Raw genomic sequence first — 27,628 nt, forward strand, 5'->3', positions numbered from 1 at the left:
ACTGAAAGTTAATTCCTCAATATCTGAGGAAATTGTTAAAGACTTCACCCTTATAAAATAATTAAAGTACAACGCCTGTTAGCAAATGATCCAACTGTTGTCTTGAATATTGCAGCTGACTGTGTAATAATTTAACCAATGACAAGTTACTGGAGCTTAAATTTTTTAGTGATGAGGCTTGGTTTCATCTGTCCCACTACACGTTCGTTAAATTTTAATTCTAGATGCACTGCAGCCCCTTGTCATATAATATGTATATTACGAATGCACTCAAAAAATGTAAACATATTTTGGATTATTTTAGCTGAAGCTGAGCCGGGTGTACATTTTTGAACTTACCCAAAAACGTTTTTATTTATTTATTTCGCAAAATTTATTTGCCTTAAAACAGGCCCTCCTGGCATTTGCTTAAAAATACATCGCTCCCAACCCACCCTTAGACGGTTAGTTGCCCCGCTGCTGTTTATTTATCAGTCCCTCCTGCACTTCCGTCGGGGTCGAAATGCTAATGCTAAGAATTTGTCCCACAGCTAAAAGCCCCCTCGCAATTTTAATTTCCAATCTGTCATTTATCACTTCATCCCGATATCTGTAAGAGTCCGGACAAAGAGCTCTCCCCTTTTTCTGGCGTCATATTTCATCCGGTGGTACCTGTTGTATCTCACGTCCTTGAGAATTCAGCATGAATATTTGTGCGGTCTCGTCTGAAAAAAAGGGAACCCGAGCCCGGCTTATAAAACGGTCCCGAGGGCGTGAGCGACCCGTCCACCTCAACAGAAACAAACGCGCTTCGTTAATGGAATCGACACCCCAACGAGTCTGGAGGAATCTCGACGCGCAAACGGAAAAAAGGGTCACGACCGTGTCAGGATCCTCGTCCTGATTGACATCGTTTGCTAGATTGGAGGCAATCGGGTGGACGCAGGTGTATGCAAACGGAGAGGCCATCGTCGGGGGATTCCTCACGTTGCTGGGACAGGGCTGCGCGTTTCCATAAATAAACATAAACGGGGGCGGCGTCGATGACGGATCAACGTGATCCAGACGCCCTCAATTAATTCCGTCGAAATTTTTGGCGCTGATAAGCTCGGGGGCAGGTGAAAAGCTCAAGTGACTTAAAATGTCGCCTCTTTTGGTACCAGTACGTTAATTAATATTAATTAATTAATTTGTCAATGGGGAGATTGTAATTTAATTTGGATTAAACGTGCAGCTTGTTCATCTTGCTCGATTGCAATTCCACTAATTGATATTTGTCCCATCAAACGGTTTCGCCGGCCGTGTATGCGAACGCTTCGTTCGCAAATTGGGAGCCTACTCGATTCTGGTTCCGCCGTAAAAACGATTCAATATGACCGTAACGGTTTTCATTTAGTTTTATTTACGAATCGATTTGATCGCGATTAAGCGCGCTCTCCTCGCCTCGCCCGTCCGATTATTTATTTTAAAAATGCACCGTCCTAAAAGTGAATTTCCTGTACCGGCTCCGGTTTAACGATAAACGACAGCCCTAGCATATCAACCCCGGGGCGGGTAACGATTTTATTAATTTTTGATGGCGGAGATGGGCCCTTCGGGGAGCTATAGATCGCCCTTTGGCGCGAAACTTTTCTTCTCTCGGCTAATTCGCCACGAGTCGGACTCCTGTTTCCCGGAATTAACAGCCCTGATTATATCCGGATATAATGGGGTTGAGGTTTGCCAAAGAACGGGGGTAAAAAAAGCAGCCGGATTACCGACGGAATCCGGAGTTATTAGCCGATACCGGCCGGTCGAAGCCTATAACTTAATCTGCGGAATCTCCGGACGACAGTTATTGAGGTGGGAGGGCCGACAGTCCGCAGACATAAAGAAGAAATAATAGAGGACGGTGGATGGATGAACTCGCAAACGATAACGTGATTAAAGACACGGCCACTTTATTAACTTGCCGCCCTTATTGCTGCTGAATTATCTAGAACTGATTGCTCCTAAAGCCGCACCTGTTTCCCGATATAGGACAGCCATCCACCCGGAAAACTTTAATGCAACTTCAAATTCCCACAACAACAAAAAGGAACCGTCGCAGTTCCATTGCTAAACAAATAATTCATTAAACATTTTATTTAACAACGTACGAAAACAAAAAGCTAAAATTTGAGAAGGTGATGAGATGTGATGACATTGCGGTGATGGTGATGAGATGGATAATCGAAGCGCTTTTGTGACAGACCAACATCGCAAAATGAAGAAGCAAGTCTGGTCGTCAGATGACTTTTGTCATTATAAATAAATGACTCTTTGAATGAACGCCTTGAGTGTAGATAAAATAAGATACAAAGAGATACTTCACTAATTTAAAAATAGGCCTTTGGAATGATTGAAGAAGAGTTAGTGAAATTTTGAACTTTAATTTAACAACGTAACCAGGAAAAGTGCTGCCAAAAAGAAAAATTGGAGAAGGTGATGAGATATGATGACATCGCGTGAGATGGTAATAAGGTGGAAAATGATGAAGCGCTTTTGTGATAGCACCAACTCTCATAAAACATCACAAAATGAAGAGCTAGTGAAATTTAAACAACGGTTTTTAGTTGAGATTTGTGAGTAATTGACCATTAATCTGACCAACCAACGAGTTGTGATCGTTCACTGAACAGTGGCGAGTTTGTGATGAGAATAGTGAATGTTATGCTTGCTGGAAACGACTGCGTGTTCATGAATCTTACCAATCGAATAAAAAAACGTTCTAATTGGCTAATTAATAACCGTCTCTGTCGGATTTGTGACTGTGAGTGAGATAGTGTTGTTGTCACGTAATTGTATTATAATTTCACAAACCAATTTATGATTTGTTTTTTAACATTCGTCATCACCGCTGGACTTAACATCGGTCGAGATTTGTCTACTGTGCGATGGAAGAGGGCGTCATCTTGCGACAGATCGGGGTAGCATCCCCGCCGATGACTGAGCGATTAGTCCGGCACAAATCCGGGCAGTAAATCGAGCCGTTCGTCCTGTTTACGGCCGTCTGGGGAACGAACGGGGCGATCCTCCGGTGTGATTAGCGAATTTCCGACCAGATAAATTTTAAATATGGAGCGGAAGTCGGTTAATAAGAGAAAAAGACGGCGCTCTCGGGAGGTATAATAGTTTCTGCAGGTAGTCGGCGGTTCATTATTTTATTAATTCGGCCAACTTCTGCCCACTTACGACAAAGAAGACGATGATGGCGTGCTAATGAAATTATGCCGCAACTTCGGCGACTAGGCACGGAACGGAGGCGGCGAATCGCACTTACACACTTTCACAACGACGAATACTTGGAGGGTTTTACTAAGCGAGAACGGAAAGGATTTAAAAAAGAAGTTGCAAAACGGGTATAATCCCAACGAGTAAATAGAAAATTATTATTTTTGGGTTGTGTTAACGTCGAATAGAAAGTTGGCGGTGCGATGTCGTGAGCGGCGGCAGTATTTTAACTAAACGCAACTTTACTAAAGTAGTGACAGTAGATTGCACAATATACAGACTATTATTATTTTTGTAATTCTCTTAGATCGTTCTAGAATCACCGCATTGAAACTGCAGTTATAAACTCGGACATAAATAAGCAGCTTACAGTTTTCATGAATATATTACACTCGAAAAGTTTATATTTTCAAAATTTCAAAAGGACCTTGGAAAACAACTTTACGACAAAATCCGATCAATGTGGATTTAGTTTATGGTTTCTACACGCTAAAAAACGATAAAACAATAGAAACGATAGAACAATAACTTTCAAATATTCCACTGTAACATTTGTGTTACCAACCACCATAAAATTCTCCTCATGGCACTCCTCACAAGCTCGTCGTGCCCTAAACCCGTGCGTGCTACAAAACACTTCTTATTAAACTCGTGTCATAATATGCTATTATAGATTTGGTTGTGCCAAAATAAGAAATAAAACTTGCACGTCCCTATCTTTAACATTAACAATTTAAAATTATTCTATTTAAAAAAATAATAATAAAAAATGGTGGATGTGGCAGGATATTTAAAAAACTAAAATTGCAATTAGTTTGCCATTTTTAGAGCACATAAGTGTGTTTCAAGGACATAATAAAGAAAAGAAACCGCAAGTTTCTCTCTTTAACCTTAACTCCGAAAATTTGCAAAATTATACAGTGAGTGTGAAGTAAGGAATAAAATTTATAAAATAAAATTTGAAATAGGAACAGGCTCAAACTGTTGTACTTTTTGGGAGGTCTTTTTGTTCTCTGTTTCGTAATGAAAGCATTTTTTAAATTGGTCGATTAAGACCAAAGTGGATATTAATATATTTTAGGAAAAATAGAATCCCATAAATTTAAAGAGCTTGAAAGCTTTTGAAAGAAAAATAATGAAAGTCCGTGTAATCTCTAGAAATGCAAAAATTAAAACTACGTCTGGTAGATTTTGCTCTGATATAATTTAAAAAGTTTGTTTTTAATTTTAAACTTAAAAGATGGTGGATGCGCCAGGATGTTCTAAAACTACCTTGCGATATCCCTGTTATTTTTAAAACTACATGAAATTTAAAAAAATTTATTGTATCGTATATCTTGTTATGAAAAAAATCATGTGTTGTGACACATCTAAGAAATCGAAAAATAACGTTTTTCGTTTGGGCAGTCTTAAAAAAATATTTTTTTTTATGTGTAAAAATATGGAAAGCATCGTAATAATTAAAATTTCAGAACAATTTACAACTTAAATAAATTTGTCTTACGAATCGTGACTGCGTTAACAAAATAGAGGACACCACAAGTTTGCACTATTAAGATTGCTTAGTCAAATTTGAAACATTATATTTTGCAAAAATGGTGGATGCGCCGGGAAATTTCCAAAACAAAACTGTTGATGTCTCTGTTATCTAAAGAGATACGACAATTTAAGAACAGCGTCCGACATATTTCATTTTGACAAAACTAAGTAAGACAACAGCACGCTTCTGTTCTTAACCTTATCTCTAAAAATGTACTAAATCACATGCTGTAAAAATGGTGGATGCGCCGGGGAATGTCCGAAACAAAACCGTCAATATCTCTGTTATCTCTACAGATAGGACCATTTTAAAAATTGTGTCTGACAGATCCTATTGTGACAAAATTAAGTAAGACAACAGCACGCTTCTATTCCCTATTCTCGTATGTTGTAAAAATGGTGGATGCGCCGGAAAATGTTTGAAATAAAAATGTAAAAATACCCATTACATGTAAGAGTGCAATTATGTAAAGTCTACGTGTCACGGATTTGATTTCGTATCTAAAAACTTTGTGTCTCTTCACCTGGAGCGTTAATGTGAAGGCAGAATCGTTCGTTTTTCGATCTGGTGCGGATTTTGTAGCGGCGTCTGCTTACAAATGTCCCTAAATTAGAAAAGTAAAGTTCGATCATCGGCGACGATCTAGACGGTCGCGCCCTTCAAAAAACGAAATAAACCCCGTCGCATATCGGAGGCGATATTTATTTTTCCGGTCGCTAACGAGTTTAACTCTGTGCGGTAGAATTTAAAATTGCAAAGCAAAACATTTACACTGCATTGTAACAACAGTGCACCACGTGCCCCACATCAGACGGCGTTTTTGCCCCTCGACGAAGCTAATTAGCTCCGTCAAACGTGTCGAGTGTCTCAGAGAGCGCCTCCGGCTCTTGTTGGCTTTGGCAGTCGGCGCTGTCGGTGAAAGCTCCCAAGAAACAGTCTGAAGTTGTCGCCGTCCTATTAACAACTATCCGAGGATCATATTCCGGGATTCGAGTCAGCGGAGCGCGTCGCATTCGTCTGCGGTGGCGTCGTCGACGTCGGCCCCGACGTACACAGCGAACTTAACAATGTATCACAAACTTGGCTAGTTTATAGCTTCCTTGAATTATCTGACATGTGCGAAATAAACCGCTCGCGGTCGCGCATATATCACAACAAGTCAGAGCGTTTAGATTAAGTTTTCCGATTTGGAGGCGAAGCTTTCAAATCGGCCTGATTGATTCGTATACGTGCCACGCGTTATACGTGTTAGCCGCAGCGTTTTTTCCGGGGACTCCCCGCGATTTCCAGCGAGCCCCGTCGAACCGCGGCTCCGGAGCGACGCGATCCTCCGGAAAAAATCTTGACTTCTCTCCTCCAGCTCTCTCTCTCTTTCTCTTAATTGTGCTTGTTTAAAACGGCGCTGCGTTTTATTTAACTGCCGCAAGCTACATTTAGTTATATTACAAGTGCGCCCTCAGACTCTCTAATTTACAGTGCTGGTGCACGAACGGCCTTAGCAATCTGCATACATATGGGTGCCGTTCCGGAACGGTCTTGATCTCCATCCCCGGTCGAAAGAGAGCCGCAGACATTACGCCGAATTGAAAATCACCGCTAATGAGGATCGTCCGAGTTTTTCTTCTTAATTTAGTTCGGCAGTTTCGCTGTGAAATTGTCTGACGTCTAATTCTGCTTCGGAGATACACCGTTAAAAGGAGACTCGAACACTCACCGCCGAAATGCGTCCTTCAACTGAACAAGTGCCACTCCGAATCAAGAAAACACGCTCCCCGTGGAGATGTGCCGGATGAATTGCTCTTCAACGTGGTTAAGTTATCCGAGATGGTCTTATGATCGCCGACGCATTTTATTAATTCCTCGATGGATACCACAATTTTCACACCGAAATCTTTACTTAAAATGTGTTACTGTTTCACGATTCCGGAGAGGCAACTGTTGACAGTTTTCTGTTACAACTGCATTTTCAATCAGCCGAAATGATGGATGCGCTGTGAAACTTGGCGAGAAATCGCAATATCTCTGGAGGTACAAAAACTTTAAAAGTAAAGAAAATACTCGGAGTTTTGCGTTTTTACATTAAATACATAAAAATGGTGGATGCGCCGGGATATTTGTGATTTTAAATACATTGCGGTGTATTTGTCTTTAGAACTAGACAGAAGTGGCAAAAAATGTATCTTGTAGTTCCTGTAATAATAAAGAAAATAAAGCGCAAATCTTCCATTCTTAATGTTAACGCCAAAAATTGTAAAATTATATATCGCAGAAATGGTGGACGCGTCGGAAAATTTGAAACAAAACGGGCGATACTTCTATCGCCTTAAAAATTAAAAAAAAAAGTTGCTACTCCTAACCTTAACTCCAAGAATTTGAAAAAAAATCAGAACAAAAATGGCAAAACCTCTATTATTTCTAGAAGTCAGTCTAATTTCGGAATCAAAGACTTCGTTTTTTCTCTATTTTTAAAATTAATTACGAAAAAATGTTTACAATAATTGTATTAAAAAGATGTAAAAATGGTGTATGCGCCGGGATATTTCAGGAACAAAACTCACGGTATCACTGTTATTTTTAAAGCTACATAAAAGTTAAACATAAACATTAAAAGGATGAGTGCACCTGTATTTATGTTAAGAATAAATAGCTAGGTCTCTGTTATTTTTAGAGCTACACAGAAGTTTTAAAAAAACATAAAAATTGCATTTTAATGATTTGATTTTGTCAAAACAAAAGAAGAAAACCGCAAGTTTAACTTAGGATTAACGTCCAAAATTTTCAAATATTTTTAAAAATGCACAAATATTGGATGCCTAAGATATTTATCGTCAAAAGAAAAATTGCGATATGTTTTTAATCTTTAGCCAACCGTCAGAATCGTCTTAAGAGTAACAACTACATTTTGCGCAATTGCAGAAATGGTGGATGCGCCGGAAACCATTTCAAACAGAAATGTCATTTCTAGAGCCACATAAAATCTAATACGCTGCTGATCTTCTAGATTTTTTTATGACAAAGTGAAAGTAGAAAACTGCAAATTTCTATTCTTCACAAACATTTCGAACATCTCCAGAATTGTTTCTTGTGAAAATGATGGATGCGGTAGCATTTTTTTTTAAACAAACATCAAAATATGTCTGTTATCTGTACATATAATTTCGATTATTTAAGAACTGTGTCTAATTGATTTTATTGTGATTAATTCCCACGTACATCAAACGTGCGTGTTCAGCCAATCACAGCGCTTGCTTTCATCCAATCAAAAATGTTTATCGCGGGAAAAACGCCATACTATTCTGTCACCTGCCAAAAGTGATTAAAATTGCATGCTACTCCTGTCAAATTCTCAAATTGTTTTTAATAACTGTATTATAAATAAATAATTACCTAACGTTAAAGTTTGTATTCTGGAATTAATCTTGCCCAAAAAAAACACGACCTAATTTATATCTGATAAATTTCCCAGCTTTCAGTTAAACATTTTTACTTTAAACAATTTTACACATTGATATTTGGGCATTTTTATTCAAAGGTTAAATACCCTCGGGCCTAACCAGAATAAAAATGCTCAAATTCAACTCGTAAAATTGTCAAAGCAAAAAGTTTTCGTAAAATTGAAAAATTTATCACATATATCCCAAGTGCAAAATTTTTTATCGGAAACTTTTTTTGCTAATGAACGAAAACATCCATAAATGAGGTCAGAAGACCAATTATTAGCAAATAAGAGCACAAGACGAAGTCCAGAGCTTTTATTTGATATTAATAATTGGTCTTCTGACAGAATAATTTATGGATGTTTGAGTTCATTAGCTAAAAATTTGCACGAGGGGTATATGGCTGATTATTTCCTGAATATAATTAAACCAAACGCATTATTTCCAATCCTTTCTATTCAAAATAATTTATAAAAAAAAAAAAAAAATCAGGTACCGACATTTTTTATCAGATTATTGCACAGTGTGCATTCAAGAGAAATTTTATCGGGTTATTTTTTGTTTTCTTGTTTTGATTAGTCAATATTTGTCACGCAATTGTTTGCTAAAGACATGAAGGAAATAATCCAATAAAAAAATTAGGTCTTGTTATTTTATACCTTCGATAAAATTAAGAAGGAAAATGGGAATTGTCTATTTATTGAAGTCAAAAAAGACAGTTATTAATTGTCTTTTGTTTGTGATGACAATAAGGAAAGCAATCGTAAGCTTTTATTTTAAACAATTTCTTAAATGGTGGATGCGCCAGATTATCCTTGACAGAGACAGTTCTAGAATCACACGTAATATAAAAATTGTCTTGTAGATTTTTTTGCGCCAAAGTAAAGAAGATAAAGCTCAGGTTCTTATTCTCAATCCCAACTCCGAAAATTTGCAAAACTAATATGTTGCAAAAATGGTGGATGCCCTAGAAAATGTTCAAAATAAAAATCGTGTTGTTTTTGTTATCTTCAAAAGTATATTTTCTTTTTAAATTGAGTGTATTAAAATATATAATCGAAACTGTAAGCCTATATTTGAGATCGACTAAGATTTTCAAAATAATTTTTGAAAAAATAAATATGCAGGGTATTTCACGGGTGATAATGAGTTCGACGGAATTGAAAATACAACCCACAGTACATTTGTAAAGTTAACGTGGATATTTGCTTGGTTAAATAAAATTGTGAAAAAACAAAGAGTTTTTGGGAAAATGTTTATTTGGTGCGATTCTGTTTTAAAATTTACCAATATTGCTATATAACAATGTTATAGTTGCTATGATATGAAGCTGTTGATTGGTTTGATGTATGCAAAATCAATATTGCTCAATAACAATATTGCTAAATTTTGAAACAGAATCTCACTAATTGTCTGCGTAATCGCGCAACGGCAGAAACATTTTTATCACATTCGCCTTAAATCAGGATCATGTCTGTTTTCGCATCTTTCGAATACAATTTGATTATCGTTTTTTAACTTTTTCGTAAATGTCAGTTGACAGATAAAATTATTTCATGCAAAGCTATCATGGATTAATAATTTCTTTTTAAAATAATACGATATTTAAAACAGCCACTTTAACTTTGAAAATGTATTGAGGGTTGCATTTTCAATTCCGCCGGGCTCATTATCACTCGTGAAATACCCTGTACAAAAGACGCATTGGAGTATCTTTACTACAAAAATTGCGATATGATAAAATAAAAAAAGTAGATATTACGTTGTAAAAATGATGAAATCTTAACATTAAATATTAACGATATTTAGTAAATCATGTATAGAATAGAATAAAACTGATTCATACTCTGCTTCAAATGTTACGTAGTTGAAACGTTTTTCAATTAATTTTTTTCGCCGAGCAGCTCTCACGATATTAACTACAGATTACAAAAGAAAGACGAAAAAACACTTTCAACGAGCCGTTTAAGAGAAAATGAGAATCGTTGAATTAAAAACGTAAAAAGACCAATCTTTTGTATAATTCTTTGTAATTTCGGGCAACCACTAACGCTCCTGTGTCACGACCAGCCTCCGCTCTCACATCCTCGCCCTACACCAAAAGCAAATCGTACGTTATCTCCCCGAAATGCATTCCAAGAAAACCCACCCCTATATACGCGCCCAGTAATCGTCGTCCCCGGGGTACATCCTTGTCATTAAAAGCAACACGGTGTGTGTCAACGACGCCTCTCTCTTCAACAAAGCCTTTTTTGCAACATCCCATTAGCATTATAATTATACCAGCAACGAGATCCCCGCGAATCCGCAGGTAATAGCCGTGTCGTCGCGATTGCCTTTTATTTCGTCGACATGCAAGAAAAACCTGCTTGTTTATGCATTGACAACTCCCCATTCCGTCTGGTCAACGTCGCGGCTTACCGCCTCCTCCTCCGTCGCACCCGTAGCGGCTCCGCCGTTCCCGCAAAGTCCGTGATTCGATTATGTGTGCTCGAATACGAACGCAAACAGACAAGAACCGAACCATTGTCTTCGTTCATTTGCATCTTGTGTGTGTGGATGTGCGCGAGCGCTATTTAGACAATTGCAGCTAAGCTGCGACGCTAATCCGGCCCCGGAAACGTCCGGATTCTCCGGAATAATTACATGTGACGGAGCGGACCTAAGCCGCGGCGGAGGCTCCGGGATGGTGCCGAGCCCGCCCCAAGAGGTGTTTAACTGGTTGCCTACATCACAAAAAATTGCCAATCCCGCAACATAAAACATTCCCATGTATACTATTGCGGACAAAAAAAAATTAAACATCAACGTCATTGGCTTGACTTTTAATGTGAAATAACCCTTATCTAATTCTAACCCTACTTTGAATTGATTGACGTTGTCATTATGTATGGTATGTTGTAGGGAATGATTGTAAATAAGCACGTAGTGAATATTTATTTAATGCAAAGTTCCAATCAAAGTCTACCTTTATCAAAAGAAGAGGGCATTTGGAAAAGGAAAATAGGAGTATAAAATAAATTTTTAAACTGTCAGCTGGAAAAGTGTCAAAAAAAAATTACAAAAATTACAATAAAACTTGAACTACATACATCGAATTTTTCAAAATTTTTTTTTGCCCGCAATACGAGTAGTACTCGTATTAAAAACAAAAATGTATCATAATTCTAGTTTCAAATTTGACATTTGACAGCTCCCACTTGCAACTGTCATTGTTTATCTTCTTTCAAAGTGTAAAAAATTACGATATTGTGAGTCGGTCAAGGCTTGAAAAGAGTCTCTTTCAAAACTACCCCGTGCAAGACATTAGTTATTTTAATCGGAAATAAACAGTTTGTTTACGCTTCAGCATAGACGCTCTCTTGCTCCAGCAACAATAAAAATGATTTATCCGCTAGAACAGGATACTTTTATTGTAATGTTTTATTATCGAAATGGAGCATTTAACAATGATGAATGGAGTTGTTCATTGTGGACCCACAAGAATGTATTCTTTACAAGTTATTACAATGTTCAAATCCAAGAGACGTCATTGGTGGTCCGTATTAAAGATGTAATGAACAAATTTGTTCAGATTGGAGGTGGTACCGTGAGATCGAAAAAAAAATTAGAGTAGGCGCTGACCAAAAATCTCAGTTGGGAATTCGTTAAGATTTCATTTATCTGATGTCAGTCTTAAAAGTTAGGTTAGTGATTTTGAGAATGTTGAAATCATAAAGAATTTTGTGTGACTTGTCGGTTGTAAAAGAATTTCCTCAGCTAGTGCAATGAAACAATGAGATTTAAAATTCCCGCACGTTTATTTAACGTCAACGGTGAGCACGGAGCACGCGCACGCCCCTTATAAATCAATCCAAGATCCAACGATCATCGATCAATCAATATTATGTATCCAGAGAGGTTATTGTCGGTTGTGGGGCTCTTATTGTCAAGGGGTAATTTCATGCACAACAGACACACGATAGAGAAAAAAGTGCAAATCTTTTTTAAGGATAAACTGAACTGTACCAAATGATACGTTAGTTTCTTGGATTAATCTCTGCAATCATTTTTTGTTCACCCTCTTCAATATTTTCAGCTGATCTTTTTGTCGATCGTCTACTGCCTTTTTGCACACAACACTACCTGTTTCCAAAAACATGTTTACGCATTTGTAGACTTTCTGGGCAAATTGTTGGTTAAGTGCCTTGAAAGTCCGGAAATTTTTGTTGAAATTCCTCAAAAACTCGAGGTGTCGAATAGGACCAAGCCTTTCTCCATTGCTGAAGAAACACTGAACACCTTGAATGTTGCAACTAGTTTCGAAATAATTTAAATTTTTATAAGTTACTGAATCATTCGCTTTTCACCGATGAATCTTGGTTTCTTTTTGAACAGACGAAATTTATCGTGATAATGTTTTTTTGAGGGTATCGGTTTTTAGGCAACCAAGTAATCCCTCGTTAAGTAGTGTAGATACACTGGAGTTATAGTTGGCAAATTACCACGGCAACGTACGACGTTAGAAATATTAATAATAACGGTGTAGGTCTTGCTCGGTGTTGGTGCCTCCAGGTGCGAGACGTTATTTTGTGATTTTTTAGCGAAGAGAATCAGAGATGAGAATGTGGAATTATGTCCGGAGGCGTCCATTATTTTGTTAGGGCACATTATGTCTTCATGTCCCGCCCCCAATTTGTACACTCCCACGTGTTAGCAGGAGGAAATTAGATAAAGAACGTTATTTCGCTAATCGTGCGGCTAGACCGGCGCTCCTAAACTTCCGCCCTGCGGCAGTTTGTCGTAATTTGCTCGGTCTTAGGCCGAACGGGCGCGAGGCCCCGATATTTCACCCGAGAATAGAATTTTTACGAGTGTCGTTATGAATGCCGATCGACAAACAATCACTTTATTATTTCCGAGATTGTTTTGGGGCCAATTGTTTGGCAGCGATCCATAAAAGGCCAAAAATAGCCGGCAAATTGGTCAATTTATCGTCGATTAAAGTCGGATTAGTGGAACCGCAGAGGAACGCTCTCCATACATCATCTGCTGCTTAACTGATATGCAAATGTTGTGGCTGTCATAAAGGCACAAAGCCAGCGGCGACATTAAATATCACCGGGAGCATAATGTGTCCCCAGATAATCCGAATGAAGAGTTTACAAATCATACGTCCATAAAGGGGACGTCGGAAAAGCGAGACGACGGCGACGTCGACGACGAATCGAAATGACGTCGAAGAGTTGACGTTGCGGTCTGCAGCATTGCATGCTTGGGGCGCACAATGCCACGTCTACGCTAAGATCGTATCGTTCGACACCGGAGAAAATTAAAAAACCGCATTGATGTGGCGCTTTTTGTCCGGATTAGTCCGGCCCTCCGGGTTTAAATTGAACGCTCCTAGTCGTATAATCGCGATTAGCATATTTGCACAATTGAATTCGTTAGCGGTACAATTTGCCAAATTGATACGGAAAAAAGGGTAAACATCGGGGGAAGGAATCCGGAGAGGAAGATGAAGCCGCCGGACTCGAGGCGGACCAAATGGAAATAAATAAGTGCGGACGGAGACAACGTGAAATGTCAAGAATGGAGGAAGGAAACTTGACGAGAGTTGAACAGTCGCGTCGATCAGTCAAGCACCGATTTTAATTTCAAAATCGGAGAGAAAACTAATCTAATTTGAGTGATGTATAGTTTATGATATGAAAACAAGGATGAATTGAATTGCATCCGGATTGATTTATATTTAATCAAATAAAAATAAATATGGATTGTTGGTAACTTCATCAACCGATGGTTGTCCAGCTTTGATCCTATCCAGTCGATTTTAATTTTCAATTTAATAATAGAACAAAACTCACTGGAACATGTCTAGTTATGTTTGACATAATAACGAGGTACGGTGTTGGTCGTGTCATTTGGCATAATTGCGTTGCTTCTTTGAAAAAACGACCGTCAAATTAACACCGTCGCATAAAATATAATGTATATTTATTTATTTTTTGGTTTATTGTATTTAAAAATTGACCGCTCTTGCAACAAAAAAAAAAAATCAAAACACGGTTCGAAATTGTGTGATTTAACGCGAGAGATTTTTGTGCGCGGTGTGGTTTTGATTGGCTCCTGATTCGCATTTATTAAAATAAATTTTATTGCTCGGTGGGAATTCTGTTTCGGTTTCGATTGTAATAAGTGCGAGCGAGAATTGCGGGATTTTCGCCGCAAATTATTTTATTACATTGTTACCAGAACGTTTTGTGTTAACGTGTTATTGTAAGGAGCGAATTTTGGCAATGAACGCGCGAATTAGGATTCTTATCGGCCGGACGGATGGTGGAGGCGCCGGGACAGAACTATTTGCATTTAAATTAATTCGGATGAATTTTTTCGGAAAAATTCAAGTCATATTTGTGTTAAAAAAAAATAATGAAATTGTCCGCAGGAGGTAAAAGAGATTAAAACAACTCGTGATGCTAAAGTATTTTTGATAAGATATCCGGTTTTAATTATAAACTTTACCAAGACAAACAAAAATAAAATTTCATTTTGTAAGTCTGTACTAATAAAATGAAAACTTTTGTAGGCTATATTATATTCTTATACGAGTTGCACAAGACAGTCTATTATCGAACGAGAGGGTTTAGAGCACGACGAACGCAATGAGGAGTGGTCTAAAGGAACGAGTTCAACAACATGTCTTGTGAAACGAGTGTAACATGCTATTTTTTCTACTTCGGCTTCATGAATTTAATTTTTTTAATATAAAATAATTATCCAGTGGCTTTTATTTTAATGGAATTGGGTTGGTATTGACGAAGCAATGTCATTTCATTGAAAATTAAATTTCAAATTATCTTCCAAATGTTGTTACAATAATAATCTTCACCCTTAATAGTTTATTTTGATCCAAAACATGAATTCAGGTTCAAATGACGTCACATTTAACACTGAAATTTACTATTAATACCAACCCCACATTCAATAATCACTAGAAACGTTGCTATAAAATTGATCTTTGTGAAACTGTTTTCGGTGTCACAAAATGCATAATGACTTAGCTGGCGACAACAATTCGGACGTAGAAGTCAAATTTTTTTTTTGGTGTCACTATATTAGCTACAGCTACAACATAATCATCAAGTTTCGCCTTCGGAACAACAAAAAGCCGGTGGAATATTTAGAAAACAAGACTGTTTATACATTTTTTGTTAGATTTTTTAAAGTGCCCAAACATCCTGGTCCAGAAATAAAAATAGCTACTTATGTAACAAGTCCATAATGTAATCCTTTATTGGACGAGTCGAGTTTATGGACGAGCGAGGCCATAAATAGAAGAGTCCAATAAAGCATCATTATGGACGAGTTGCCTACAATATTTTATGTTCGACTGCATTATTTGTTCAAATTACAAAAACATAACAGTGACATCCATGAGGTAAATGTAGAATGACAGAAGGTTTGCGACTTTATTTATTATACATAGTAGTATTTATTATTTGGAATAATAAATCTCGGACTAGTCCGATAAAGTGGTAGTTTATGGCCTCAAAATAACGTCATAGACCATCTATATTTGTCACAGTCGAACATAAAAGCCATTTTTGGGCTGTTGAAAACCGAGGAATTTTTGAAGAATTTTGTATCTTTTTCGGTTGTTTCATATTCTTATTATTTTTTGGTCGTTTTTCAATGTTTTTTGCGTTCACCAATGTCTAAAAGCAAGGAATTTGTAATATTTTTTGGGTGCTTTTAAGGTTTTTTCGTGTGCCAAATACCCTGGTCCAGAAATAAAAGTCCATTTTAGGGTGTCTAATAACAAGGGATTTTCAAAGATTTTTTGGGTGCTTTTAGGGTAATTATGCTTGATTTTGGGTGCTTTTTAACCATTTTTCGTAGGCCCAATTTTTGGTGGTCTATAAATATTTGGGTAGTACTTTTGGAGGGCATAAAAATTACTGATTTCTGAAGGGTTTTAGGTCCTTTTCAGTTGTTTCATATCCTTTTTTGATCGTTTTTCAATTATTTTTGCGTGTGCCAATTGGTCTGGTCCAGAAATAAAAATCCATTTTGGGGTGTCTAAAAATAAGCGAATTTGTAATGTTTTTTGAGTGCTTTTAAGGTAATTATGCTTGATTTTGGATGATTTTCAACGGTTTTTTCATGTCCCCAATTCTAGTGGTCAATATGTAGATATTTGGGTACTTTTGGGGTGCACAAAGTTAGTGATTTTTGAAGGATTTTAGGTCTTCCGAAAAATACCTAAATTTTTAGGAATCTGCCCTGTTTTAAGGTCCCAAATACCTTGGTAATATTTTATGTACTACTTTAACAAACTATATTACGTGCATGCTGTAGTTTCTTTAGTAGCAGATGCAGAAAGCTTAAAACGAAATATACCACACAGCGGCACAAAGCAATCAACATTTTAATCTTTTTGTACAAATAATTACTGAACCAGCAACTCAAAGCTTTTGTCTGACTAGTTGTGCAGATATAACTCTGTTTCGCAACGATTCAACTAACATCTAGGTAAATAAAAAAAATCTACGAATACAGAATTATTTACAACTGCAAAAAAATAATCGACAAAAGCATGAACTGAAAGCATTTTTACGTAAAAATTGTTAATTGTCATGGCGTCAGATTTTAAGTGTCGCTGAAAACTTTTAAAATCAAAATCAGGATGAGGAGCAGATCCTGGGATTATTTTTTCGGTGGTCCGCGTTTCGTTTGTCTCCTTTGAAGGACTTTTCAGTCCCGGTCCGATACAAAGTCGATGCATTATTATAGCGGTTGGTACGGCAAGGATAATTAGATCAATACGTGTTTGATGTAATAATGTTGTACAAAAGCTGGTTCTGCCTTTGTTCTATAATTAGTATGCATAGATGGGGAATTGCTGTACCTCGGCATTAAAAACTCCAGGTAAATAACGACAATCCTTGGACCGCTCCTCGGCGTGATTAGCCGCCACCGCCGCCGCCGAAATCGATATAAACGTCGCATAAAATGTGACAGTAACAGCGTAAAGTGGCCACACACGCCGCCCCCCGTACAAGACACGCCAGGTGCCGGCGGCAGCATCGCCCATAATTACGGTTTCGTTGATTGCGCCCTGATTTACCGCCCCCGCGCACGCCACCCCCGGATTAACGCCGCTAAACGTCGAATCCGTATTATGCAATATTGAAATGTCGAGGCGAGATGTGTAAAGTGTATAAACCGGGAACGTATGGCGAAAGCACACACAAGAGTGATATAAAAAGTATCCGGGAGAACCACCTGTTGCGCACCCAAAAGCCCCACAAATTCGCCGAAGAACTTGGACGAGAAGCCGAACGCGGATGTGCAGCTTCGATGGTCGGGATGATCGGCCCGACGCGCCTAATTAGCGCACGCCCGGAAAACTAATCGCCGGAAGAATTCGCCCCGATTGGAAAATTCGAAACAGGCGAAGGTGTCGCTTTCATCTCCACCGCACAAATATCAATCTCGATCCGATCATTTTTCCAGAAACTGCGATTTTACCTGATCGAGTCGAAGTCAACGCTGAATAATCGATCGCGTTACGCCAATAATAATAATAATCATTAGTAAATATCTCGAGTGCATGTCAAATTATCGACAATTTGACATGCACGAGAGGTATTAGGAGGACTATTTCCCGAACAATATTTACCCAAATATGTTATTTTTATGAAAAAGTAGCAAGCAAAAATAAAATTCTGTATTTGGGCTACAAAGTTTAAGAAAAATTATCGGAAAATGTATGAGTGCAAATTATCGCATAATTTGGGTCTGATTGGATGATTTTTGAAAATTTAAGCGATTTGATTAGCTTAAATATTGTGAGTTGGTTAAATATTGAACTGATTGAATTATGCACCGATCGAAGCCGATTGATTTTATTTGTGGCATCCGACGATTCGTCAATTAATCAGTCAAAATGGTCGGAGTCGACAAAGCAGAATCAATCAGTCACCATTCACTCTTACTGACTTCATTACCGCATTTATTGTGTTTTGTTTTGAATGATCATGTGTCATTAGTGCGGACTAATAGATTGATGAATTGTGACTATTAGTTTTTCACTTTTCCCAACACTTCGCGTGTGTTATTATCAATGTGACGACAAACATTAAATATTTACATGTTATACTAATGTTCACGCAACTAGTCATAATTTACTGTTGAATTAAAATGATTTTTAGTAATACAAGTTGCACAACAAACGCCTTCATTGTGTTCAACTTCCCAAGAACCTGTATATAAATGAAATAAAATAATAAACGTGACCCCTTGCTCGACAGATCTGCGTCCAATTAAATATTTCTGTGATTAACGCCAAAATCATAACGCAGCCTCCCAACTCTTTTATTTTTGCGGTCCAATGATTAATTATACTACTTCATCAAAGTTTATAATTTATTGAAGTTTACGTGAAGCCGATCGATTTTCTACATGTTACAAAAAACAGCGTCCACCTTAACAGATTTTACGATTTATTTCTGTACAAAGTTCCTGTTACTTCCGCTGTTACAATAATAATTCTAAAAATATCCGCCAGTTATTAGCGTAATGAAAGATTCAAGAATCGAAATAGAGCAATTGACATATGACCTCTCACCAAACAGATCTGTATCCAATTAAATATTTGTAGACTGCGATTAACGCTGTCTCCCAAATATTATATTTTTGGAGTTTAATGATTAATTAAATTGTCTCATCAAAGTTTGAAATTTATTAAAGTTCACGTAAAGTCAATCGATGTTCTACATGTTACAGGAAACAGTACGCCCGCTCCTCAAGAAATTTTATGATTTACTTCTGCATAAAATTTCTGCGCTGCTGGTGTTAAAATAATACTAGAAATGTGTCGTTTCGAATAACATTTTAAATTCTATTTTATTTTACACGTCTTAACGAATTATCGATGCTCTTTCATATTTCAACGTTTCAAGTACTTCAATATTTGCGGAGCGAGTATAAACCCGAACCTATCTCCGAGTCTTTTTCCCTAGTCTTCACTTTAACGGATTAAACCTCGTCTTATATTTAAAAGTATATTTCTCTTAGCTCTCTCAAAAATTAATTTATATTGATCGTAATTCCTTTAGCCCTAATTTATCTTCGTTCTTTTCCAGCTCTGCAAATGCTTTTATGACAATTTTACTCTCGATTCAATTTTGTTTTTTGTTTTTGTTCTTTCAATTCGTCCCATTTGTCACCATCTCGTATTTTCCATCGTCGTCTCCTTTCAAAAACCCTTTGGTAATTACAGTATATTTTAAACCCTGAGCAGTCTTCACTACAATTATTAAGTAAACTAACAAACATCGTACAACATTTTTTTATCTACCATCAATCAATACTAAATAAGAAACAAAATTATACTTATTACACAAACCAAAATAGTAAAGTAGAGACATTTTATTATTACTGCCACACTTCTAGGTAATACCGAGTGACTATAAATGAATGTGACTTTTTTTCTTAAGTTGGAAACATTTTTCAAAAATTACTTTGGCTAACCTGATATGGATATGTTAATCAACACATTGCTGTACGTACCTTATTTTGACATTTGATGTATAAATAGCTGTTAAATAGGCGAGTATGCCTATGTTTATGTCAACTGTCATATTAAACAACAGAATAACCAACAACAGTATTACCAAACTAAAGCCTTTTTTTTTAACAATTGCCAATGTCAAAATTTCCTCAAAAACCAGGATGTACCACCCTAAAACCTTTCGTTTCGGAACATCTGTATCGTAAATTCTCCCTAGATCAGGGTTTGAGGTTATATCAGTAATTTTCAAAAGTCAGAAAAGTTTCAGGTGTAAGCAAATTTTGTACCAAAAGACAAGAAATAAATACGATAATGACACTGAAAAATACAACTGAACATATTTAGTGACGCAAGCGCCTTTACATTAAAATAACCATTAAATAACGAGTGGCTCATACCAACATGACACATCACTGTGAAAATACGGACGATACAGATGATATACACCAAGAAAACATTTTTTTAATTTTGCCTTTATAACAAAGCTATTACAGCACTCAAAAGAGTGCGTTAATAGCTTCTTTGAGTGCTGTAATAGACCAGTACAATTTATATTTTCAAAGCTGGTAACTTTAAATGTCAAACATCAAATGACAAACGCCAAATCACGGTAAACCTTTAAATTGAACTTTCAAATGTTCCACTGTAACATTTGTGTTACCAACCACTATAATATTCCCCAAATTTTAAAACTACGATTTTTCATTTAACAAGGGCATAAGAAGGCGCCAAATGGAAAAAATGGTATATGATATCTCGTTTATAAAGCATTTTGTAGCACTTACTCCTTCATGGCACTCCTCGCAAGCTCGTCGTGCCTTAAACCCGTGCGTGCTACAAAATACTTCTTATAGGACTCGTATCATAATAAGGGTGTAATCAAAATAGGTGGAAATATTAAAAGCCGTAAACCACCAAGACATTTGAAGACGATTTGCGCTAGCTAAAATTGCGTATTTAAAAATTCAAAATTTACCTCATTCCAGCCCTTAGTCGATGCTAATGTAGAGCAAACGAAAGTGACATGGTAAAAAAGCTACAACGAAAGCGCAAGAAATTTGACACTGACACTGAATTGTGTCGGAAAAAAGGGCAAAACACTTTTATACTTTTAGCGTACATTATTCACAATAAATTCTGAAAGTGTTGTCCTTGATACGTGCCACGATCTTCCGTTTTTGGATGGAACTTTCCTGTGGCTCTCAATCGTTGCATCGTGGAAGTAAACGTTTTTGAATTATGTTGATACAACCCTGTCTAGAAACTGTTCCCGGTACAGTATTTGCGCTTGAACCGCGTTGCCACCGGTCGCAACGTATGGACCATATCCGTTAACATTTGTAAAATTTGGCATTTTAAACGGTTTGATAACCAATGCACGATTTAATACACTGCTACACTGCACTATTCGTGCAACTAATAACTGACCAACCAAGAAGATCCTTTTTTGTCGTACAAAAAGTGTATGAAGCGTGTAAAAAGCGAGAGTTCACTTTTTCTTTACTATTGTTCTTATGATATCGACTATGAAACCAAGACCATTTGTTCACATATCCTTCCATTGATGCAGGTGTATTGAGTACCAACTACCGTACCAATAAAATTATTAAAAAAGTACAAAAATTTTACCTTCCATGACACTTTACCACCCTAGTGAGGTAGATTACATCATTACGACATTGAAGAGAATGTCGCAAAGTTTGATATGAAGTACTGATCCCGAGCCAAAAGTATTTTCGTCTTTCCAAACAGCTTAAATATGGATCTTTGTTTTGTCGATTAATAATTTAGTCAAGATTTCAAGGAATTTAGAAAAAACTATACTCACTCTTGCAACAGAAAATCTTTGGCATATCAATCTCTACTACTTTTGTGAAAATCAACATGACTCAGCTTTTTTGCTTGACCTGGTGTGTGTACTTAAACTGTCTTCCGTGTAGATTTGGCAGACCATCTGTTGAACTATAAAAAAATCTGTGAATACAATGAATGAAGTCTTGCCAAAAAAATTCATTGATAAATATTGTAAATCAAACATTTTTGTCGACAGACCGTTTCGATTGTCTCGTCTGCTTTGTAAACATTTTTCCTTCCAGTCGACATTTGAATTTTTTCCTACCATCCGTATAAACCAAGTTATAAATTTTCTCCGGCATTTATAAGCTCGTGCTGATCGACACATTCTCGACATTTTAATAGAGTTACCAGCGTCGAGTGCACATTTACAAAAATTCCTCCTCGAGTCGACTATTAATAGCCACCGGGGGGTCCAAAACTTAAGTGGAACTGAAAGATCGCCGAGTACACCTCGAACCGCCGAAACTTTCGGTTGGCTTTCGGTTAATGTCCTCTTAACGGACTCCCTCGATTCCTTCGCAACGTGAAAAATCTCTTATCACCTCCGCCTTTGATAAGCACGTGGTGAAAATCCCGACGTTCAAATGCCTCCCCCCTGCCGCTTATTTATAGCACGTAAGTAGTCCAGCATGCTCATCGTGTTACTGTTTATTTTCACATTTTACGATACTCTTCGCTTTTATGATCGCACACGCTCGCACACACCTTTCGCCGGCATAACGAGAAAACAATCGATACACCTGTCACGTGACTCGTTTAATTCCCCTTAATTTTTCCACCATGTAAATTAGGTTTAATTTAGGCGAGCGATTCAACTCCTTGATAGAGAAATTAATTGGTTTCATGTGAAAACGTCACTTCTGAGATTTATTTACATTGTTCGAGTAACAACCCCTCTTGTCGTATCGAACCGCTATTTTTAACTCTTCTACAAAACTTCTTGCATCTATTTTTTATTCTATTTTATTTATTTAACCGGCCGGAACACGGTCGGAATCGAATTGTTGGTGTGGGCCGAACAAATTAGTAACCAAAGGTCACGACGAATCTAAATCTGTTGCTCAATTCCGATAGGCGCTTCTTTCTTACTCCAGCGTGACTGACCGAATTGTGCGTCGTTCGATGTGCCGCTCGCTCGACGCGACGCATCGACTAGTTCGCCAGTTGTGGCGCGAATTTTAAATCCTTTATGCGCGCATCGCGTACAACCGTACCAATTATGAACTTTAATTCCGGTGAATTGCAATAAGCCCTATAAACCGCACAGCAAGCTAGATGCGCGATAGTTCCGTTTATTGTCCCGACTCGTGCTGTAAAGTTTATAGTCCATTCGGTCAGAAGTGGCGGTTCGCGCGGGTTAATACAAAAATCGGGGGTCTCGGGGGCGGCACTTTTTCCCGCGCGCCCGCCGCCGTGAAATATGGCGAGCGTTTTGTGTTTGCATTGTGTTAAAGACAACAGAGGAGATCCCAAATTAACTCGGATGACTCGTTCGGGGCCGACTGGAGTATTCTTAAGACGAGAGTTTGTTGGCTATATTGTTTTAGGTGTACTAATGAGGTTTATTCAGCGTGGCGCGAAGATTTGGCGATAATTTTTGCGCCGCCCCTCGAACGTAATTAACCTGTGGCGTAATAACAATTCCGGGGCGAAAAAACCGAAGCCGAAAGTGAGCCGCCGGTTTAGTTTCACCTCCAAAAACCGATAGCAATTCAAAAACAAACGTAATTAAAAGGACAAAGGTTTTGTCAAACAACGGGGCCGACTTGTACCGCGCCGGCGGCGGCGAACGTTTAATTTTAAAACAGATATGTGACGTCGTCAGGCGTCAGGGCTAAAAAAACAACACAGGACAAAACAAAGGTAGGGCATAAATGGTCAATTTAAATTTCAAACCCACGTTGACAGTCGTAATGGTAATGTATTTGTCGGGGGTGGCTCTGTTATAGACAACACACGGCGGCCGCTAATGGCCAATTTAGAAGTATTTCATATTAAATTATGGAGGCCCCGGTTTCTTTATGCCGAGCGCGTGGGGGCGGCGGACCTCGGGGCGAGCCCGCTTTTTTTCGTTTTTTTGCATCTGGCTCTGGTCCTCGCTCCGGATAAATAATTATTTAATCGATCGCTGCCACGTCCGCCAAGGAAAACAACCGGGACCGTCTGTAGTATACAAAGTGTTGCTCTGATTAAACACCGACGCACCAAAAATAAACGCGGAATGTGTAAATGTGCCTCGAAGAAACCGCAAACCGAGAATTTTTTCACGAAACATGTCAATTCAAAAGGTAATCTCGGTTTTTCGTCTTTTTCGCTCGTTTCAATAATCCGCGGTGGTTTTTGAACCTGAGAGACCAACTCCTAGCAACGTGCAGTGTTCGTTGGACGAGCACTGATAAAATTTTCATCTCGGGGCGCTAATCCCACGCAACAAATAGAATTTTTGAGCAATGCGACATCTGTCAGGTTCATATTCCCCCGAAAATTTTCCGGGAGGTCCAGGCCGTCGTCGATTGTTTTTTTAATGTCTCACCACGATTTGTCTCTTTGTTCCAGACGAGGAACAATCACAGAAATTCCAATAACAACGCGGAGACCGCCACGAGGTGAGTATAAATCCGTCGCGTCGACGGGGGCGGCATCCGCGAAACGAAGCGGAAGAGGTCGGCGAGCTGATTGGTGGTGTGTTTGATGCCCGATTTATTTATTTATTGTGCGTGAGTTGCGGTAGTTGGATTTTATTAAATTGGGACCGGGGGCTTTTGTGTTGAGGAGAGAAGGAAAAGCTCGAGTTTTTTTTTATTTTTTGAGGGCACATTTCCCGGGAGAAATAAGACCCAAAGTTCTAAATACAAAGAACAAACAAATAATGCCTTTTGACAAGCCTGATGGGAATCGAAAGACCCGATCCTTTAAAATAAGTAATATTTCAAAAAGTAATATCGGGAAATTAAAGACGGCGGCGGGGTGCGAGCAGTGGCGGCCGCGAAAGTCCCCCGAGCTCCACAATGACGCCGAACTTCACCGCCGCACAGGTTAATTTGGTTAATTGACCGGTTGAATTATTACAAATATGATGGACCGATTGCAGTGCAAACTAATCCACCAACAGGGATTGCCACTTTATCTCCAAACAAAAAACTAATCGATTGATTTATCTAATTTAATTTTAAATTATGTACATAAATGACGAATTTAATGCTCTCGCTGAGTACAACGGGTCTAGGACACTTCCAGTACTCTTCAAAACGTTGAAACCTTGCTAAAACATTCCAGCACGCTGTTGCTAAAGTGAAAAGCCTGATTCAAGTCGCGAAAGAGAAATATGAACAGAAACTGTTGCCAGAAAATTGTAATTTACTGGTTAATGTGGAGTTAGCGAGTGACACAAGTTTTGCCGTTCTCTGTTTGTATTAAAAATTTTAATGAAAATTATAATTGAATACTGTTTAAATTAAAATAATATAGAGATGAGAAAAAGAATAATTGTTGAAAGTAAATTCTTCTGGGTAGAAGAATGACAGCTGCAAGAGAAGCTCTTCAGGATTCTTAAGACGGGCGCTCACTAGCTGTCATTGCACGCACCGGAAGAATTGTTTTTTATACTTGTCAGGTGAATTTCTTCAACATCTTAAGTACACTATTTATAAAGTTATTATAAATAATTAATCATTTTCATTAATATGTGGTCATTTAACCAAGCGAATGACGTTTGTATCAAAATTTACGAAACTGCGCAGCTAACTATGGTTTATGTTATTTAAATCAAAAACAAATATCCACTTTGCAAAAGTATTGTGGGTTGCATTTTCAATTCCGTGGGGCTCATTATCACTCGTGAAATACCCTGTGTGTGATATTTATTACAAAAATACTTTTTAATAACATTACACTCTAGTGCAATAGTTCCAATCAAATTTGAAATATTCATTTTAAGGTTGTGAATATAATTTTTCAAGTGAGAAAAAAAAATGTAGATATCCACTAAAAGTTTGATCAGATAAGAGAGAAATGACAGCAATTTCAAAGGAAATTCGTTTCTGTCAATTTTTCAGGCAAGTCTTCACTAGCTCACGACATACACACAAGATAGATGGCGCTTTTTAATTTTTTTGCATCTGCATTTACAATCAATACTAAACGTTTTTCCGTTTGTTGGCAAGAACGTAATTTTCGTGCAGTCTTTTCGTCGAACTGAAAATTTTATTTGTTTGAGAATCGTTATACAGGGTGTCTCAAAATGCGCGAATTCCGAATTCAGAGCGTTGTAGGGGATCACTTCAGTAGTCCAAATATGGAAATAAAAAATAGCTTTAATTTGGAGTAAAAAAATCTTAAATTTTTGTAATTTTTCTAAAAAATGGAACCGCAACGTAGCTAGAATAGTATTTTGTCACTGTGGATATGAAGGCTGCTATGTACTGAACAAAATTAAAGAGCTTATATCTTCTTCAGGAAGAGCCAATTTTTTTTCAAAGTATTTTTCGAGCTCCACTGGGTCCTTCCCTACCACGCTCTGAATTCGGAATTCGCGAATTTTGAGACACCCTGTATTTCTCCAGATTTGTCCGACGCGTACAACACGGATTAGTGAGCGCCCCCCTTAAATCAATTTATCAGCAACATTTTAACCGGTTATCAAGAGGCTTTACTTATCTCGTAATGGCGCAGAAAATACGTGAAATGCCGTCGACGGCGTGCGGTCTTCTTTTTGGGGTGATCTTTGGCCGGCCGCCACTGGCACCGTCTATGTGTGTCGGCGGCGGCAAAAAGGAAAACAAGCACTCGAAGCGGACCGACCAGGGATTAAAGCGGAGACATGCCTCGGCGAGTATTTGCGAATCAATATTTACAAAAGGAGAAAAATGCCATTCGAAGTGAGAGCTATTACACTGAAATATTCATGTTCGTGTCTGTGCGGAGTATCCGATGGATGTAAAGTGGTTGTTTTACAGAGTTCCGTAATGGCAACGGACCCCCCGCCCCCGTCGACACCTCCACTTTTGGCTTGATTTGCTTTCGGCACGCGCGAGAGCGGCGGGGACGGCAGGGATCGTGAGCGCGGGGATTAACGCGACTCGTCTTAAAACGCCATCCATTAAATGCGGGATTATGACGGCGACGGTCATGATCAATCCAATGACGGATCACGGGGCTGTGGTACCTTGTCGACGACGATCGCGGAAAAATACACCGACACCGATTCCCGTCGGATCATTAAAACGCCCCATCGGCCCTTAATGGCGGCCGTTCTGTTTGCTCGACTCGCGGAGGGGTTGTTATATAGATACACTTACGGGTCGGGTGTTGTAATTTGATTATTTCGACGAGCGACGACTACCGCTGAAGGAGGAATTTGCCCCAAAAATACTACATTTCGCACTCAAATTGATAAAGTAAATAATAAAACAAGTAGCTTTTTCTGGACGAGTTGCCGGTAATGAGGCTTCGGGAAAACATGAAAGGAACGGCGAAAAGCCCAACAAACGAAGGACGATCCGAGAAAAACGACCAGTGGAATTTTAATGGCGCGAAAAGAGACGCAAAATGGAACGGTGGAAATAATAAAAATATACAGGAAAGGAGGAAATTGTCACGGCAAAGAGGAAAAGGAAAAAAGATTCAATTAATTAATTTGGTAAAAAGGATAAATGGGGGAAATAAAAACAACATACAAATTCGAAACGATTTATAACTGATATTAGACGTGAAAAGCTACAAAAGATCTATCAAGAATTTTCAAATGAACGTTCGTCAGCAGAACACGATGGAACAGAATGTCCTACGATAGAATTGGGATCGTTTCGCTTATAACAAATTTAGTTGTTGTTTAATAAATGTATACAGGATGACCCACGAGTAATAATGAGCCTAACAAAATATATGATGCAACCAACAATACATGTCCACCATACGACTAGAGATAATTAGAATTAAGAATGCTATGATATATCCACGTTAGCGGTTTTCATTAAATTTGACTAATGAAATGTCGTACATGTTGAC

At 38.0% G+C, this 27,628-nt stretch overlaps 1 protein-coding gene across 8 annotated transcripts in view; it reads left to right on the forward strand.

Moving 5' to 3' along the window:
• The window catches only part of Scgdelta (sarcoglycan delta), a 178,227-nt gene that overhangs the window by 139,533 nt on the left and 11,066 nt on the right, over positions 1–27,628 (forward strand). For 5 of the 8 annotated variants that reach the window (XM_069049979.1, XM_069049985.1, XM_069049981.1 and 2 more), the window contains one exon: positions 24,179–24,228. In XM_069049979.1, the coding sequence (XP_068906080.1) occupies positions 24,179–24,228 (50 nt within the window). Of the gene's footprint in view, positions 1–22,038; positions 22,238–22,924; positions 23,486–23,752; positions 23,911–24,178; positions 24,229–27,628 lie in introns of those variants that run through there. The other 3 variants (XM_069049984.1, XM_069049986.1, XM_069049983.1) reach the window with 3 other exon arrangements.

Source organism: Tenebrio molitor, chromosome 6 (assembly GCF_963966145.1).
Source record: "Tenebrio molitor chromosome 6, icTenMoli1.1, whole genome shotgun sequence".
Taxonomy (NCBI): Eukaryota; Metazoa; Arthropoda; class Insecta; order Coleoptera; family Tenebrionidae; genus Tenebrio; species Tenebrio molitor.